Here is an 18,048-nt window from a genome sequence, read left to right as displayed (position 1 = left end):
ACACTAAGAAGTGCATTTCAGATTTATGCTGAATTCTGTTTTGCAGAGATCTGTGTTTGTGGGAGGTTCTGTTATGCTGAGTATTCAAAAGGGAACAAACTTGAGGTCATGAACATTAGTGAGAACGAAAAAACGTCGGCCACAATTAGTGTAATTGGTAACAAAAAATTGAGAGAGCTGTAATGGCTAGTACCCCTACTAACAAAATAAGTCATGTCCCAAAGATGTCCACTCCCTAATATCTGGTGTTATGCCTGTGCATGTCCTGTTACATGATAAAGGGGCATCATAGATGGAGTTGAGGTTGTGGGACTTAAAAGAGGTGGATCATCCTGGATTACTTGGATGGGCCCAGTGTGATCACACGGGCTCTGAAAAGTGGTTGAGGAGGGCAGAAGAGTCACAGAAAAGGAAAGCGAGAGACTCAAAATGTGACAAGTATTCGACGTGCTTTGTTGATGTTAAAGATGGAGGAAGGGGGTCTTGAGCTAAGAAATGCTTGTAGCTTCTAGAAATTGGAAATAGCCCTCAGGTGACAGCTGGCAAGGAAATGGGGACCTCAGTCCTACAGCTGTGGGAGTAAGGAGACAGTTCTCTGTCAGAGCCCCCAGAAGGGAACACAGCCCTGCCCACACCTTGATTTTGGCCTTGTGGGTCTGGAAGCAGAAATCCAGCCATGCTTGCTGGACTTCTGAGTGACAGAATGGTGAAGTAATAAATTGTGGTAATTTGTGAAGGTCGGACTAGGAAGAGTGGTCTCTGTTTGGGAAGTCGGAGTATAACATGGCTGAAATGCTCTCTGTTTGGAAGGTCAATACACAACTAATGGAGAGGAGTCCCGCAGAACTGAGTGTTGACACCTGCTGACTCTTGTTCAGCCCCTCCCTGCTAAGGGCCAGGTGGCTAATGCATGAGAGTAAACAGGCAAAATCCCCCACCCTCAGGGGCTTCAACCCTATGGTTTAAGAAAACAATAGTAAAATAACACAATATTGGGAGGTAAAAAATATATCAGGAAAGGTGATACAGAGTGTGTCAGGGTATAATTTCACAAGGGGAAAGTCTGCTCAGAAGTTGAAGTTTGGGTAAAAACCCGTAGGAGGTAAGGGAATATTCCCTTGGAGGCTGTCCCAGGCAATGGCGTTGAGTTCACAGGAGAGAAAAGAGGCCTTTGGCAGGGGTTGAGGTCAAGGAGGTAATCTAGGGAGAGGGCCATCCTGTCGGAGCCTTCAGACATTGTAAAGGCTTGGCTTTTGCTCAGAGGGAGATAGGAAGCCTTTGGGTGATTTGGGGCTATTATATTAAGAATAAATTAAAGAACTTATTTCACTTAGCATAATGCCCTCTAGGTCCATCTATGCTGTCACAAGTGGTACGATTTCATTCTTCCTTATGGCCGAGTAATATTCCATTGTAGATATGAACCACATCTTTATCCAGTCATCTATGGATGGACACTGAGATTGGCTTCCATATCTTGGATATTGTAAGTAATGCTGCAATGAACATAGGAATGGATGAATATATCTTTTTGAGCTAAGTCAGACAGAGAAAGACAAATACCATGTGATTTCACTTATATATGGAATCTAAATAACAAAATAAGCAATCTAAACAGAAACATACTTGGATACGGAGAACAAACTGATGGTTGTTAGATGGGCGGGGTGTTTGGGGGAACTGGGTGAATAAGATGAAGGGTTTAAGTACAAATTGGCAGTTACAAAACAGGCATGAGGATGTAAATACAGTGTAGGGAATGTAGGCAATAATATTACGATCACTGTATATGGTGCCAGTAGGTACTAGACTTATGGGCGGATCACTTCATAAATTATATAAATATCTAAACACCATTCTATATACCTGGAGCTAATAGAGTATTGAATGTCTACTGTAATGAATAAAAGAAGAAGAAATGAAAGGAGAGCAAGCAAGAGTCAGGAAGACCATGTTGCTGATGACGGGCGTGGACCGTGCTGGTGGCAGTGGAGGTTGTGAGGAGTGAGAGGATCGTGGATTCATCCGGAGGAGAGGAGGGCTTATGAGAATTTTCTGTGAAATGAGTGCTAGACACAAAGGAATTACTATAAGTGTTAGTAAAAGGCAAACCCACATCTTGGAGCTTACCTGTGAAACTCAATCTGTTTCATATGTCATGTTTTTTAACAGCAATTTAAAAATAAAATCTAGGGTACAAAAAGTAGCTATAGCTATAATAGTTGGAAAAATTTTACTGCAGAAGTTGTTCACAGTGAATTCTAATGTTTCTTATATATTAATTGCTGTAACTCATTCATGTTGGAATCACTAAAATGTTTTAAATTTATGCAAATCAAGTGTTCCTATCAATGGCCTTTTAATGGGGCTGAGTGGGTGAATTTTAGGACATTTACATCCTATCTACCTCATTCTAGTTTCCAAAACTACCGGTTTGTTTTACATTTCGTTACAGGCAGTGGCTTGACATTCTATATTTTGAACGAATTTACTCTCCGATCCTAACTGCGTTTTTGTTTATTTGCTTTTAAATTTCTTTTTTCATCAGAGGGAAATTGTTTTCCAGAATGGGATGGACTCATTTGTTGGCCCAGAGGAAAAGTGGGGAAAATATCAGCTGTCCCATGTCCTTCTTATATTTATGACTTCAATCATAAAGGTATTGGGTTTTTCTGAAATGGTTAATTTGGAACAGAAACTTACTTTTTTTTTTTTTTGGTAATGGACTCTAAGGGACCTGAGCAATCTCACTGTTTTTCTTCCTGTCTTCACAGGCATTGCTTTCCGACACTGTAACCCCAATGGAACATGGGATTTTATGCACAGTTTAAATAAAACCTGGGCTAATTATTCAGACTGCCTTCGCTTTCTTCAGCCAGACATCGGCATAGGAAAGGTAGTGGTGATTTTGTGTTTGTGGATCCCTACGGGAAAGCCAAATAATGATTTTTTTTTGCAATTTTTGATTGTCAACCATTATATGTAAAACCCCTTTTATTCTATGACACAAAGATTATAAAAGGTAAAAACAAGGTTGGGATCTTCAGATACCTAGTTAAGGAAAGGTCCAGGGCCTGAAACATTCTGGTATTTTCTTTAGGTTAGAGTTACCTGGCTAAGATACATACAGATATGCTTATAAATATGTGTCTTTCTGTGTATTGTTGCGTTACATTATGTTTACATTAGATTATATTATGTATAAAGATTTAAGTAAGTAATTGGCATCATGATTCCTGATTTTCTTTTGATTATCTGTAGATGTCTGCTTCTCATCTCATTCTACATTCTAGGAAAAGCTTTGTATTTTAGAGATGTATTTTCCATCTCTTAAGATTTGCCAGTAGTTGATTTCATTAGTATGTGAAAGACTAGAGTTGCAGGATTAAAGAGGAGCAAGGGGCGTTCTGCAGGTGCTCCGTCATGGTACCTCAATTTCACACACGACAGTCAACTCCAAACCCAAGGTTAAGCGTTGACCAAAGTTACACGCTCACGAACGGCAGGGTCTAAAGCACAGCTCTGATTTACAAATTTCTCATGAGTGCTGTAAACTTTGAAAACGTCTAGATATTTACTTTTAAGTTATACGTGGTGCTTTAAAGTCATGCTTAAACTCCTATCACTCAGACCACGTGAGTGAAATGCATGATGACATGCAGAGGGGGCCGGGAGTGAACACGGCAAACTGGTGCGTAAATGATTTTTATGAGAGCCCTGAGAGCAGCTGTCATACGTAAACTCTCCGACAGTAGATATTTTTCTTTATGCTGCATGATTTTTTTAGGTGGTGAGGAAGTGGGTGAGAAGTGGTGAGTTGAAGATTTCTTTGATTTTTCAGTAAATAGTCAGACCTTTTTCTTTTCTAACATAAGGCATTATTACTACCTAAGCGAGCTGTTTAGTAAGTTGCTGGAAGATCTTCAGTTTGTATTTCATTGTTGGTGAACTTCTTAGACAAAACTAGTGAATGTGAGATTGTTGTATACTCTGCAGTTGAACGAATGCCAGCAATGATAGTAAAAAATGCTTCAAAATGATTTCAATTCCATAGACACAAATAACATTCATGATATCTACTGTACTCTGTGATGAATTTATTTGTGCATTTAATTATGAAAAAATGCAAGTCTTTCACAGGTTTTAAATGGCCTTTAAATTCCAATCATGGTTTTATTTACACTGAACTCTAATTTTATGACCGTTTTTTGTGGTTATGATGTATTCTAAGAATCAAGATACCTAAGGATGGTAATATACCCAAGATATACACTATTTTATATAAAAATGATTTAAAATTTAATTGAAAAATTTGAGGAATTTTGTTAGCATAAATAATTTGATCTCTTGAATTAAAAATAGAAAGTGTTTCTATTGTTTACAACCATAAGCAATAATTTGAGAAAACTTAAGAAAAGTAAATATCTTCTAATAAGGAAACTGGATATTTTCTGACATTTTTGATACTTTAGGAAAAAACAATATTACTTAGTTATGCAATATTAGTTATTAATGGTTATAAAGAAAAAATTTTGTATAAGAAACACAAAATAAAAAAAGTGTGCATTTCAAATAAATGCAGCATCTTTGTAGGGGAAATAAGACTAAGATATTTAAAATATCCATTATTTCATTCTTTAAATAATTTCTATATCATTGGCTTGACAGAATGAGATAATTACTTTTAATAAAATAGAAGGAAAAAAACATCATGATAGATTACAAGATTATTAAATTCTTTAGTGTATGAGATCTAAAACACCAGCTTATTGTGTAAATTACTGTATCATATATCTCTTGTCTAAAGGCAAAGTGTATTTCTGGGAAGCTATTTAGCAATATATATTTAAAAACTTCAAAGGGTTCTATCCTTTGAGCTTATAATCATACTTCTAGGATTCAAGCACAACGATTTGGAATGGGGGGGGAACCAAATGGATTTACTGAACCATTAAGAAAAATATTTGTTGAGTGCAGGCTGCAAACCAAAGTGTCACTGGTTTGATTCCCAGTAAGGGCACGTGCCTGGGTTGCAGGCCAAGTCCCTACTTGGGGCACATGAGAGGCAACCACACATTGGTGCTTCTCTCCTCCCTTCCTCTCTTTCTAAATATAAATAAAGATAAAATCTTTAAAAAAGAAGAAAAATATTTGTATCTCTTAGACCAGCTGTGACCTCTGAAGGGTTAATAATTATGTGGATATTGTGAAGAATTAAAATTTCCAATGATGAACTAGTTAAATAAACTTAATTTTTTTGTTAAGGGTTTTTGGCCTTAGAAAATTCTTTTCTCATACATTTAATTGAAAAAAAACATGTAAAAATGTGTATAAATTGAGGATGAAGATGTCCAACACAATAGGCAATGATGCATAGAAATAGAATTAAAAAATACGTGAAATACTAACTGTTTCTTTTTGGTTGGTGAGAATTTGGGAGTTGTTTTCCTCTGTTTTGTATTTTACACATTATCCAACTATTTTATATAAAACACTTTAAAGTTTTATTAACAAAATACCGTGTAGTAAGTGTTAAAAAAAGAACCAAAGGCAGAGTCTTCCGCTTCTAGTCAGGAAGTTGCAACAATAAGTGGAGTGAGATACAAAATCAATAATTTGTAAAAAATGCATTAGTGAGTAAAGGACGCCAAAAGTGAAAATGAACCAAATTCTGGAGGAGGGCAAGCCCTTTCTCTGAGAGAAGAGACCCGTGGATGCATTCGTCCTGGGTCTGCAGCAGAAGAGGAGCAACCAAACCAGGGAAAGGGATAAAAAGGATATAATCAGACTTTCAAACCAACTTTTAACAGACAAGGTTGGCACAGGGGCTTAGGATCCGGAGGGCTGAGTCCCACTCACAGTGGGCTATTAATAGCCCACCAGCCAGTTGTTTCCCATGGGGCCTTCCTTCCCTGGGTGCCTGGAGGCGGCAGTGTGCCAAGGGCTGGGACAGCACAGGAGGGCTGAGAGAAATCCCCCAAGATGTGCATGGGGCCCTCATGAACAGGGGAAGGCAGCAGCAAGCTGAAGACACAGAGGAGGTGAGAGCCATGTGTTGAGGCGCATGGAGCCCTCACTAAGTGCATGGCTGTTGCAGCCCACCGGCCAGGGAAGGGCGGGAAATCCCCACGGTGCACGGATGTCGGTGCGTGAAAGGCAGCAGCCTGACTAAGCAGAGCTGGGAAAGATTGTTCCCAGGCACAGAGGCTTTGGTCTAGTAGGGCTGTTCAACCTTTTGGCGTCTCTGGGGCACTCTGGAGTAAGAATTGTTTTGGCCCACACATTAAATAGACAAACGCTAATGAAACTGATGAGCAAAACAAAGGTTTTAAGTAAATTTATGATTTTGTGTTGGGCTGCATGCGGGCTGCAGGTTGGATGCCTCTGAAAGCAAGGCAGTGCCTCACTGAAAACTGGGGCCCGGCATTGGGGTGCAGTGAGATCTGCTGAGATGCAGAAAGCCCAGGGAAGAGCTGGAGAGCCAAGTGAAAACCCCCCAGCAACTTAAAAAGCTGCTGGGTGGTTCAAACAACAGAAAGAGTTCTCCTGTGGCTTGGGGACTTGTCGGTAGGACTGAAGCCCATGTAATGGACACCAGAGGTTGCCAGAGCTTGGATCCTGGGGTCTGCTGAAGGGGATGTCTTGACATAGCTCTCAAAGCCTAAAACCAAGATGAAAGAATCATAATAAAGAAAGCAAAACAAAAGCTACAACAAAGCCCAACTCCAGTTTAAGAACAGAGTAATCCATTCACCCCACCAAGAAGCCTGAGAAAAGGAGAGGTCTGTCCCTTTCAGGCCACTAAAATTATGTACTTGGTTCCTGCTATACTTTGACCTGCAATGCCTGGAATATCATAAAAAATTACAAGGCAGGGATCCAAAATCTAGAGTAAAAATAACAGCAGAAAGAAACAGATGACCCAGGTGTTCAAATTAGCAGATGTCTCCTTAATGACAAACTATTATAAATATGTTAGATGATTTAGTGAAAAAGGTGCATAAAGCCAGTGGGAAAATTAGCAATAGAAAATGAACAAACTTGATGATACATGCAACAACTTAAATGGGTTTTGAGGTCATTATCTGAGTGAAAAAAGCCATTCTCAAAAGGTCACTTACTGTATGCACAACTCCACTTATAGAACATTTATGAAATGACAGAATTGTAGAGATGGAAGCAGATGAATGGTGGCTGGCTGTTAGGGATGGAAGGGAGGGGGCAAAGGGACAGCACAGGGAGGTCTTTGTGGTGATGGACTAGCTCTCTGTCTTGATTGCAGTGATGGGGATAAAAATTTACAGGTGCATTAAAATGACACAGAAAACACACAAATTGCACCAATGTCAAATTCCTGATTTTGATATTTTAGCATAGTTATTTTTTTCTGTAACCGCTGGAGAGTCCTGGGTGAAGGGTACATGGGACCTTTCTTACTATTTTTCCATTTCTTGTGACTTTATTGTTTTCAAATAAAAAAATTGAAAAGGAATGAGTTTGATTCATGCAGCATCACTGAGTTTCAAAACAGTATATTGACAAAAAGAGCATATATTATGTAATTCTAGGAACTCCAGGAACAGTCAAGAAGTAAATGAAATACACGAACAAATAGAGCTAATTTACGGTGACAGAAATAGGAATGGGAGTTCACTGGGGGTGGATGGTGGGTGGTTTTTTGACTTGCAAGGGGCACAATGAACTTGGTTCGTCAAAACCCATCACACACATTTAAAATTAGTACATTTTAGTTTATGTAAATTATAGCTCAATAAAAAAGTTAAGGGGAGCTAGAAGTAATATGCCAAAACTGACATATTTTTGCCAGTTTCTCCTTAAAATAGTCCCATAACATGTGTTTTGTTTACTCCATGTACCTGATGTTTCATTCCAATTAGTTAAAATGAACAATACAAAAATATATGAAATAAACATTGCGACATTTAATTTGACCTCACTTAAGTAATGAGAAATGCCAAATATCATTATTACATCTTTAATCATGACTTCAGTTTAGGAGATAAAAGGAAGACTAGGGGGGTAATCTATAGTATTCTATGAATGTGATAACACATTGCCTCTCACTAAACTGGCAGAAGTGTGATTTTTAAGTTTACCTACATCGACTGATTGGCTCAAACCTGCTTTTCTGATTAAATCTCTTCACCTGCAGCAGGAACTCTTTGAGCGCCTCTACGTCCTGTACACTGTTGGATATTCCATTTCCTTCGGTTCACTGGCTGTGGCTATTCTCATCATTGGCTACTTCAGGTGCGTGTTTCCCATTCATATTTTTATTCACAGAAGACATGGAGGCCTCACGATTTGTGCCCCTGAATATTTTTCCCAACTCAGGTTTTGAATTCAGCTTAATGTTATTGTATTACTTGACTTTGACAATTTATTGTTTTCATGAGAAGGGTTTTGTTTAAAATCTTAAAGTATCAAAGCACTATGACACCCTAAAGCCAATAGATATGCATTGCAGTGTATTTGTTTGCAAAGTGATGCAGAATAGAATTGAAGGAGTTACATACATTTTCATTCATGATGAAAAGTGACTTGTGTCACTTTTCCCAAATGACTTTGGTGACACTGGACAGAAATTCATTTTAAATCTCCCAAATTATTTGATGTCATATATCAAGAAGTAGTATTTATTACATTTGCTCTGGTGTAGTCTTTATCTACTTATTTGTTCAAGTTAATTCAACTTAATCTATACCAATACAAACTTTTGATTACCAATAAGGAGATAGAACAGTGGACAACGTGGATAGGCTATATATGCTCAGGATGCTTGCAGGTGGCTTGTAACTCAAATGGCTGAGGACACCATTAGTGCACAGCTTGAGAAGGGCAGTGGTCCGGTTGGTTGTCAGTAACTTGGGAGAGCAGAGGAAGGAGATGAAGGAAGACCTCCCAAATGAAGGGGAGTCTCAAAAATACATGAGTACAAGTAAGATTGAACCAAAAGAGGAAACTGGGGAAGAGAGTTCCAAACCTAAGTTTCGATTTTAAAAAAGCGTAGAGTATTTGTGATTGGAATTTTGGTGTAGGTAAGTGATGGGCATCAAGAGAGAGGAAAGCTGGTTGAGAAGCTATTGAGAACTGCAGGTTGTAAGGCACTGAACATAACCCTAAGAGTCAGAAAGAGCCATTGAAGGATTTCAAGCGAAGGAGTGACAAGAAAGGGCACTCGCACTGGGAGGTGGAGTGTGAGCTGGGGGAAGTGAGACAGGAAGCCCATTTGGAAGAGGCTGTAGAACAATCCAGGACAAAAGATGGTGGCCTGGGCTTGGGCAGTGGCCCTAGGGACTGGATGGAAATGGAAGGTTTTGAGATACAGTATTTGTGATAGCACACGGATAAGAATTTAGTGCTAAATTATGTGTGGGAAAAGGAGTGAGGACATAGTTTAAAAAACTGAAATAGAGCATTTAGAAGCTAACAGAAACTGCAACTAGAAAAAAGTTTTATATTTTACTTCCTATCACATTATAACCATCTCTTGAAACATCTCACACCTATTTTCTGCTTTGTTTATTTCCTTTGATTTATTACTATCTAATGTACTACCTGATTTACTTATTTATCTTTTTATTTTTTGTCTCTTCCTCTAGATTGTGAAGCAACATGTCTAGGCATTTACTTATTTTGTTCTGTTTGCTCATTGCTACATTTTCAGTAGCCACAATGTACTTGATCGGTATGCACTGGTACTCAGATATTTGTTGAATTAATAAATAAATGACTAGTTCTGATATTTCAAAGCTTCTCCTCACACAGTTACCTACATTGCAGCGGCACAGTTTATATTTCCAAAGCTTTTTCTTTATTGATTCACTAGGCCATTTATTGAACAAACATTTTTCTCTATCATGTGATAGACTCTTTTGGGCGTCAATGGCGGCCAAGTTATGCTGTACACCAGAAAAATGGTGTACACAGCCTTGAGAGAAACCAACCCATTAAATAAAATAGTATTAGTACTGTCATTATTAAATAAAATATTGTTAGTACTAGAATATCAGTTTCTATTATATAAAGGGTTTTGGGAACACCAAGGAGGCAGTCTGGAATTGGCAAGATGGGAAAAACTTCCCAGAACAAAGACATGTGAGCTGACATTGAATGGTGAGAAGGAGTTCAGCACATTCCGGAGGCTGAGAACAGAATGTGCAACAGTCAGAGGTACAAAGGAGCAGAGGACAGCTGGGGAAATAGAAGGGTCCTGCACGAACACAGTGCTCCGTGTGTAGGGAGGGGCGGCCACTTGGAATGTCCTGGAAGAGACTGGATTTTGTGGCACTAGGTTTTGCAGGTGCTTGTCAGGGGCTTCGAATTTTGTCTTCTAAAAGTAGGTAACAGGGAGACAATAAAGTTTGAAGTAGAAAGGTACCACAATCACAACTATGGGATTACAAAGGGGTTCCTCAGAACAGTCTTATGAAATTGGCTTTGCAGGCCTTATCCCATTTTAGAGACCAAGAAAAACGAAGCTCATTGTCCGAGGTCACAGGTGATGGGTGGTCCAACCGGAAACAGAGCCTTCGTTAGCTGACTCCTATCCAGCGGCCATTCCATACACCAAGCTCAACTGTGCTTATTCAGAATAAGACACAAGTGTTTATGAGAAATGCACATTTCAGGAGCATCTGTGTGACTAACAATTCTTTAATTTACATAACAGTTCATCACAGTATTTAACAGTGGAGTTTTTAATGATTACTTTCTATGTAATTGCTATACTATACAAAAAATGAATTATACAAGAATTTCAGAAACTCTTCTGTTTCACAAAACAAAAATCTTCTTTCTTCGGATAGCAAATAGTGTCCAGTCTCTGAAAAATCAAAGCCTACTATATACTGGGGTGGCACTAATCACAGTAAATAATCCTCATGTGCTTATGATAAACTCTCTGGCCACATGCTGCTCACCTGTGAAGACACTCCCCTTGAAGAGCCAGTCTGAGAGGACTACAAGGGACAGAAACATATGTCCCTAACATATTAACGTGTAATACTTGTGGAATGTCTAAGTTTAGCTTATTTTCATCTGACCTTCCCATTCTAGCTTATGAAATAGAGAAAGAGGCTATTGGATTAAAAGTTTTCTTACCCCCTGGCACTTGGGCACTTGGTCTTCTGGAGGAGAAGTAGTATAGAGAGTTGTGTTTTCTCACAATCAAGCAGTGGCTGAGCGGGGCCTTTGGACCAGATTATACCTTTTCCTAGAGTTTTTTTTTCCATCAAAGTTGTAGAAAAACTCTTTTTTTGGAGTTAGCCTTCTGCACTGGAAATTAGTGTTATGATATCTAACAAATGAAGTATGTCACTGACTTCACTTGTGTCTATGATCCTTTTATAGTTTCAAAGCTTTTTATGTTCAAATAAGCTTGTTTACTCTCCATCATGCCTAGAAAATAAACTGTATAATGCTATAACAATATCTCACTTTTTCTTATAGAGAATATATTGAAAATGTGAAAGTTAACAGTCTTGGCGATGTTTATCTCTGTTCAAGGGGTTCTCTATGAGCCGATATGCAGTACAACATAATGCTCTAGTGTAGTCGAATATGATGTTTAACACTGCAAAGTCTGCATGAACGTGGTAGCAGATAAGGACAAATTTGAAGTTAATTTCTGAAAAGTCACATTTTAGTTATTGATCCCAGTTGTTTCCATTGAAAAATATATGATAATGGTTTTCTGTCTTTGTTCAGGTTTATTACATTTTCCTTTTTTGGGGGGGGGGAGGAGGTTGGGCCCATTTGTATATTTCCTTTGCCCATTTCTATTTTTAGATAAATCTATAACCGAATATTTTCTCTCCATAGACGATTGCATTGCACCAGGAACTATATCCACCTGCACTTATTTGTGTCTTTCATGCTGAGAGCTGCAAGCATCTTTGTCAAGGACAGAGTGGTCCATGCTCACATAGGGGTGGAGGAGCTGCAGTCCCTGATGATGCAGGACGACCTACAGAATTTCATAGATGCGCCTTCTATGGACAAATCACAATATGTAAGTGTTCTCACCATTTTCTCTCACTACTGACTTGTAGAACATTACACATAAGTAAAATCTTACAGGTCACTGAATATGTATTAACTTGTTTGGGCTTATCTTTATCTCCAGACTAACTGAAGTAGATGACTAATTTGTGTGCTGATGCTTACTATTTCAATTCTGTGCTCAAGTCTCATGTTTAATTGCTCATTCAAGAATATTCTGGAATGGCAACTGCAAAAAGCACATGATTGAAATGGCATTTGATGTATAACATAACAGCTGTCACCACCTCCAAAACCAGAAGCTTGGAATTTAAAAGCTTATGACATTTAGGTCCTTTATTGTAGAAGCACAGACTTGTTTCAATATAATATTCCATGATACCTAATCCTGCTGTTAAATATCTTGGTGTTATTTACTAAATAGAATCACCCAGTGTTTCATTTAATTAGCTCCTTGAAGCAATATGTTTAGACGTTAAGTCTAGTAGATTAATTGTCTTGTTGGTACGAGTCAATGCCCTGTCTGCATCTTTGCCCTTTGCCGTGTAGCTTTGTAGTCCCTGCTGATCCCAATTCTAGACTGGCTTTGTGACTTGTTTTACCCAGCAGAACCACGCAGAGGTGATAGTGTGCTTGTTGAGGGTAGACCTTTCGGAGGAAGCCTAGCCAACCAAGATCAGCTGAGCCTGGCCCAGATCAGCACAGTCACCTAGCAATCATTAGATTCATACAATGTATTTAATGTTTTAAGTAATTAACTTTTGGGGCATAAAAAATACCAGAATAAAATGAATTTATGGTAAAATGATGGATAATATTTTCTTCTTATTGCTTTTCTATACTTTCCTCATTTTCTGTAGTGATCATGGGTACTTTTTCTAAACAGAAATAATTAAGAAAAAGTAATTTTTAAAATAATTTTTTAAGAAAAAATCTTATTTTAGAAATAGAATCAAATTTACTATCTTAAGAAAGAACATATGAGGGGAGACCCCCCAAAACCTGGGATTATCTTCTGGAGGGTGAGGCCCTTGTAGTACACTGGATTTTTGTTCTGAGAGCCCATCTGTATCAGTGTACCAGCTGGTGTTGTTGTGAGAGGTCACGTTTGGCTTCAGTGAAATTTTTTGAAGACTCAGCACTTTTCATTTCATGATGTGTGTGATTTATTAGCACACCAGCCTAGACTGTGCTGAGTGTTCAGCAGTTTTTGGCCAAAAACTGCACGACCCCCCATACCCAACCCACCCTATTCACCTATTCTTGCCCAGAAGAACATTTTTTTCATTTTCCCGAATGAAAAAAAGTTTTCAAAGGGAAACATTTTGCTGATGTGGAAGAGGTGAAACAAAAAATGGCAGAGGCATGAAAAGGCATCAAAATTGATGAGTTCAAAAACTGTTTTGAACAGTAGAAAAAACATCTCAATAGGTGTGTTGCATCAAGTGGAGAGTCTTTGAAGGTGACTGAAGTTTAATATGTAAGAATAAATACACAATTCTTTCATAAATAAATTCTGGTTTTGGTCCCCCCTCATGTGTGCATACATGCAAAGCCCGTGGATACAGACTACAGTGTGGAGAAAGCTGGGGTTGTGGGGTGCTGGGTGGAGGGGGGCAAAGAGAGGAAAAATGGGGGACATCTGCAATTCTGTCAATGATAAAAAACGCTGTGTTAACATAATTTTATTATAGTTTTTTCAAATGCCTTGGCCTTGATATGTCAAGAGGCAGATTATAAAAAGGAAAATGAGGAGTCGCTTTTCAGTCGTTGTCGTTGGCACTCAGTAGAATGAGGAGTTCTAATATAATTCCACTCTGGTTTGTTTGCAACAGATTGGGTGCAAGATTGCTGTTGTGATGTTTATTTACTTCTTGGCTACAAACTACTATTGGATCTTGGTGGAAGGTCTCTACCTGCATAGTCTAATCTTTGTGGCTTTCTTTTCCGACACCAAATACCTGTGGGGCTTCACCTTGATAGGCTGGGGTAAGGAAATTATGTCTCTTTTTCTTTGAAAGTGTATTATGGATGTTAGGGCTTTCTGCCATGCCTGTCATTAACATTCTTTCAACCATTTTCCTGAAGTCATCGCTCCTCATTTTATCTTTATCCCTCCCTCTTTCTCTTTCATTGTTCACTGAGGAAAATTGTAAGAGCAAGGCTATAACTTTCCCAGTGGCAACAGGCTTTTCATGGTTAATGTATGGCTCGTGCTCTTAGGCCAGATCCTTGAGAGGATTTTCTGGTGGAAATACAAAAGAACACACTGTGTGCATTACACATTTGGAACTGCTCTGTTCATGTCTTATGCCAGTGTCCTGATTGAGCAATAATTTCATCCTAAAATTTTTGATTTTTGAATTTCTGAGCTAAAATGGCTCATTGTTGATTTGTGTTTGTAGGTTGTCTGATGAAAATGCCAGACAGGAATTTGTAAGACCATCTTGACTACATGTCACAATAAACAGTGCAAAATAATTATGTAGATTTAGCATGTCTTTTGGATAGAAATAATTCAAATTCCTTATGGGATAAGTAATGTAAAAAAAAAGATATTCAGCTCACATTTCAAAGATGCCTTATCACTACTGCAGGGATGATTGGACTAGGCATGAATGCAACATGATGTGGAGAAAAGGATGTTTGTTATAATTGAAGACAAATTAAAACTCATATGTAGTTAATATTAAGAAGTTTCAAGATTAGCAATTGCATATCAGGATTGCTATTTTAATATAAAATTATGAGGTGCTCAGTATAGCAAAAAAATGAACTAAGTGGCTCAAGATGAAATTGGAAGGATTTTTTTCCCCTCTCCAAAATCAGAATATTTCTTGGCCCATTTTTTCCCCTCTCCAAAATCAGAATATTTCTTGGCCCATTTTACTAGACATTAGTAAAGTGTTAATTTACTGACACATTTATCAATAAATGTTGAATTACATTATATATTTTTAGATTTCTACAGCAGTGGTCACACAATTGTAATTCATTCATTTTTCTTTATTTACTCTGGTTTGATAGCTAACCAATGAAAATGTCGGTTCTGCTCTCCCTTATGGTCTGAACTTTGTTTCACTGAAACCCAGGAAACTAGTTGTCAAGTCTCTCTTTGAAAAGAGAATTAAAAAGTCCAGTGAGCTTCTATATAAGTAAGAGATTCTTACCTTTTTTAAAACAACTTCTTTAATTTGTTCACAAAAGTTTTGTGATAGGAATGATAACTACAATAAAGAGATATGCATCACTCTTTGAAATCATTTTATCGAATGGCTTAAGAACATACATGAAAGCAAGGAGGATTTACATGGAAGCTCACTTTGAAAATGCATTTATGCTCACTCCATTAACGATAGTCTGAAACACTAATAACCAATCTTTATAGAGTTATGATTCTAGGGTTGGTCTCTCTTCTGACTCCCTCTCTTTTAAACTACATTTTTAAAAAAAGTAAGGGCTCCAGTTTAGGACATATATAATTAAAAGAATAGTAATATTCTTTGAAGACTCTCTGTCTGCTACACAAATGCATCTATTTAAGAAAGAAATGTCTGTTTGATTAATAGACCATTCCCCCCTCACTATTGAGAGTCTGATCTTAAAACATTTTTATTTCTTACTAATTTTTCCAAATTACTATGAGAAAAATAATGATCAAAAACATTACAGCTGCTTTGCCAGGGTCCTTTGCTAGAATAATTCCTTCTTTTTTCAAGGATGTGATTTGCTGGCTTCACTAGAGAGGAGAGCTTGCTGGGACTTCTTTGGTATTTATTTAGATGCAGTCACTGTAACTTTAGCTTTCTTCAGCTGGGTGTGCAGTTACATCATTTATATTGATTTTGCTGATTTTTAGCAATCCGTTGGAAGGGAAGGAAATGACAAGCTAAAAAGGATCAGATGTCACATCTGACCTTTAGTAAATTGAAGGCAAATATTTAAAATTACTGCTTTTACACATCTTTATTATAAAACAAGATGTATAGAGGTGGGAAGCCAAATACTGGTGATGAGTATGTTTCTTTTCTTTCAACCATCCTTGTTCCTTGTTTTCCTCATCTCTGCCTCAGTTTTCTCATAAATATGGCACTTTATTCTTGATTCTATTTTGTCTTTTTAACTACACACTCGAAAAACATAGTTAGTTCTCTATTTAAAAGGTGTCAGTCTTGTTTCTTTATCTTTATTGAAAGTAATTTACCTCCATATCAGCAGCCATCCTCTTTTCCTTAAACTTTTAAAAAAGATTTTATTCATTTATTTTTAGAGAGAGGGGAAGGGAGGGAGAAAGGGATAGAAACATCCATGTGAGAGAGAAACATCGATCGGTTGCCTCTTGTACGGGCCTGGACCGGGGACTGAACCCACAAAACAGGCCTGTGCCCTGACTGGGGATGAAACGAGCGACCTTTCACTTTGTGGGACAACACCCAACCAGCTGAGCCACGTGGGTCAGGGCGGAGGAGCCATCCTTAATCTTCAACTGTTAAGTGCTATGTCAGAATGTACATATTCCTGTAAAAGCACCTTTTCTGGTTATACCATGTAGTCATATCCCTATTGCCAAGCTTTCACGTAGAATATTTTCATGTTCTATATCCTCTGAGAATAATAAAAGAAGGTACTACATCTCTAGTTTTATTAGCTCTGTATAGAATGAGCTCAATCCAGAAACACTATTTTATTATTCATTTGGCCGTAACTACAATTGAAATGCAGGGATATGGGCAGAGACCCCACAGGAAGCATGCAGTCTGACCACTTAGCTTATTTTGCTTTTTGTTTGTCTGTTCTGATGATATCTATTCTATTCAAAATATTTAATGTATAAAATCTGTTTAGCCTAACCAGGTAGCTCAGTTGATTAAAGAGTCATCCTGATACTCCAGGGTTGCAGGTTTGATTCCCAGTCAGGGTACATATAAGAAGCAACCAGTGAATGCTTAAATAAGTGGGAAAACACAGTGATGTCTCTCTCTCTCTCCCCCTTATGCTCCAAAAATAAAATAAATAAACTTAAAATCTGTTTATGTGATTATTTTGATAGTCAATATTACAGCTTCATATAATTAAAAATCTCATTGTATTACTTCAAACATAAGTTAAAAGAGAAAAATCTCTCTTCTCCCTTATGGTTTTTAATATCTTTATTAATTCTACTGAAAGCTACCTTAAAGTAAAAATTATATTACCCATTCAAGTTAATAAAATAGCTATATTTTGGCTTTGCCTTATAAAAGATAAGGAACTTGCTACTGTCTGCTTATCACTCTTCCCACACTTTTTTAGGCTGTAATTTGGGGTTTTACTCAGTCATTTAAAATTATATAGATTATTACCTCTGTAAATGAAAATGAATGATAGCCAACTTCAGATTCATATTTCTAACAGTGATGCAGATTTATCTCTCTCAGTTTACTTGGTTCCAAGAGTCAACCTCCTCACCATCAATTTGATTTTCTACAGTTTCTGCACACTGGCAATATTTAACTCAGCAAACATATTCTCTTTTCCATTGCAGATCTTCTGTTTCATATCGGTCCTTTTTTATAATGCCTTATTCTAGTTTTCGCAAGTATTTTGTGGTCTGACTATAAATGTGATATATTTTTTAAAGATTTCTTTTGTTTCCTGTAATAATTTCATCTCAGCAGGAGGCAGCTTTTCTACAGTTTCATATATAGACAGTCTTCTTTGTAACAACAAGACTTTCAAGGGCTCTGCAGTTTTCCTGACAGAGAGATGCTTTAATTCATTGTTGGCTTAGAGTCCCATGAGAAGGATTCTGTGGAAGTTGTATAGGGGACTTCTAGGTTCCTTAAAGAAAGGACCAGCTGGGATGATTTGGAGCATCCTGCCATAAATAGTGAGGGACCTGGAGGCACAGCCCGGAGCTTCATGTCTGGGCAGTCACTATCCTGGATTCCCAGGGTCGTCCAGGTTTATTGTTTCTAAGACATTGTATGTCTGTAGTGAATCTAAGAGTCCCCGTGTCCTGATGAGTCACTGATTTCTAGGACT

The 18,048-nt window shown here is 37.8% G+C and overlaps 1 protein-coding gene across 1 annotated transcript in view; it reads left to right on the top strand.

Moving 5' to 3' along the window:
• The window catches only part of PTH2R (parathyroid hormone 2 receptor), a 59,590-nt gene that overhangs the window by 19,735 nt on the left and 21,807 nt on the right, over nucleotides 1-18,048 (top strand). Inside the window, exons 3-7 of the mRNA XM_037166025.2 lie at nucleotides 2,549-2,659; nucleotides 2,775-2,896; nucleotides 8,174-8,271; nucleotides 11,845-12,034; nucleotides 13,860-14,013. Of these exons, the coding sequence (XP_037021920.1) occupies nucleotides 2,549-2,659; nucleotides 2,775-2,896; nucleotides 8,174-8,271; nucleotides 11,845-12,034; nucleotides 13,860-14,013 (675 nt within the window). The remainder of the gene's footprint in view (nucleotides 1-2,548; nucleotides 2,660-2,774; nucleotides 2,897-8,173; nucleotides 8,272-11,844; nucleotides 12,035-13,859; nucleotides 14,014-18,048) is intronic.

The sequence above is a fragment of the Artibeus jamaicensis genome, unplaced genomic scaffold, assembly GCF_021234435.1.
Source record: "Artibeus jamaicensis isolate MK-2021 breed Jamaican fruit bat unplaced genomic scaffold, CSHL_Jam_final contig_1015, whole genome shotgun sequence".
NCBI lineage: Eukaryota > Metazoa > Chordata > Mammalia > Chiroptera > Phyllostomidae > Artibeus > Artibeus jamaicensis.
This window is presented reverse-complemented; position numbering and strand designations above follow the sequence as displayed.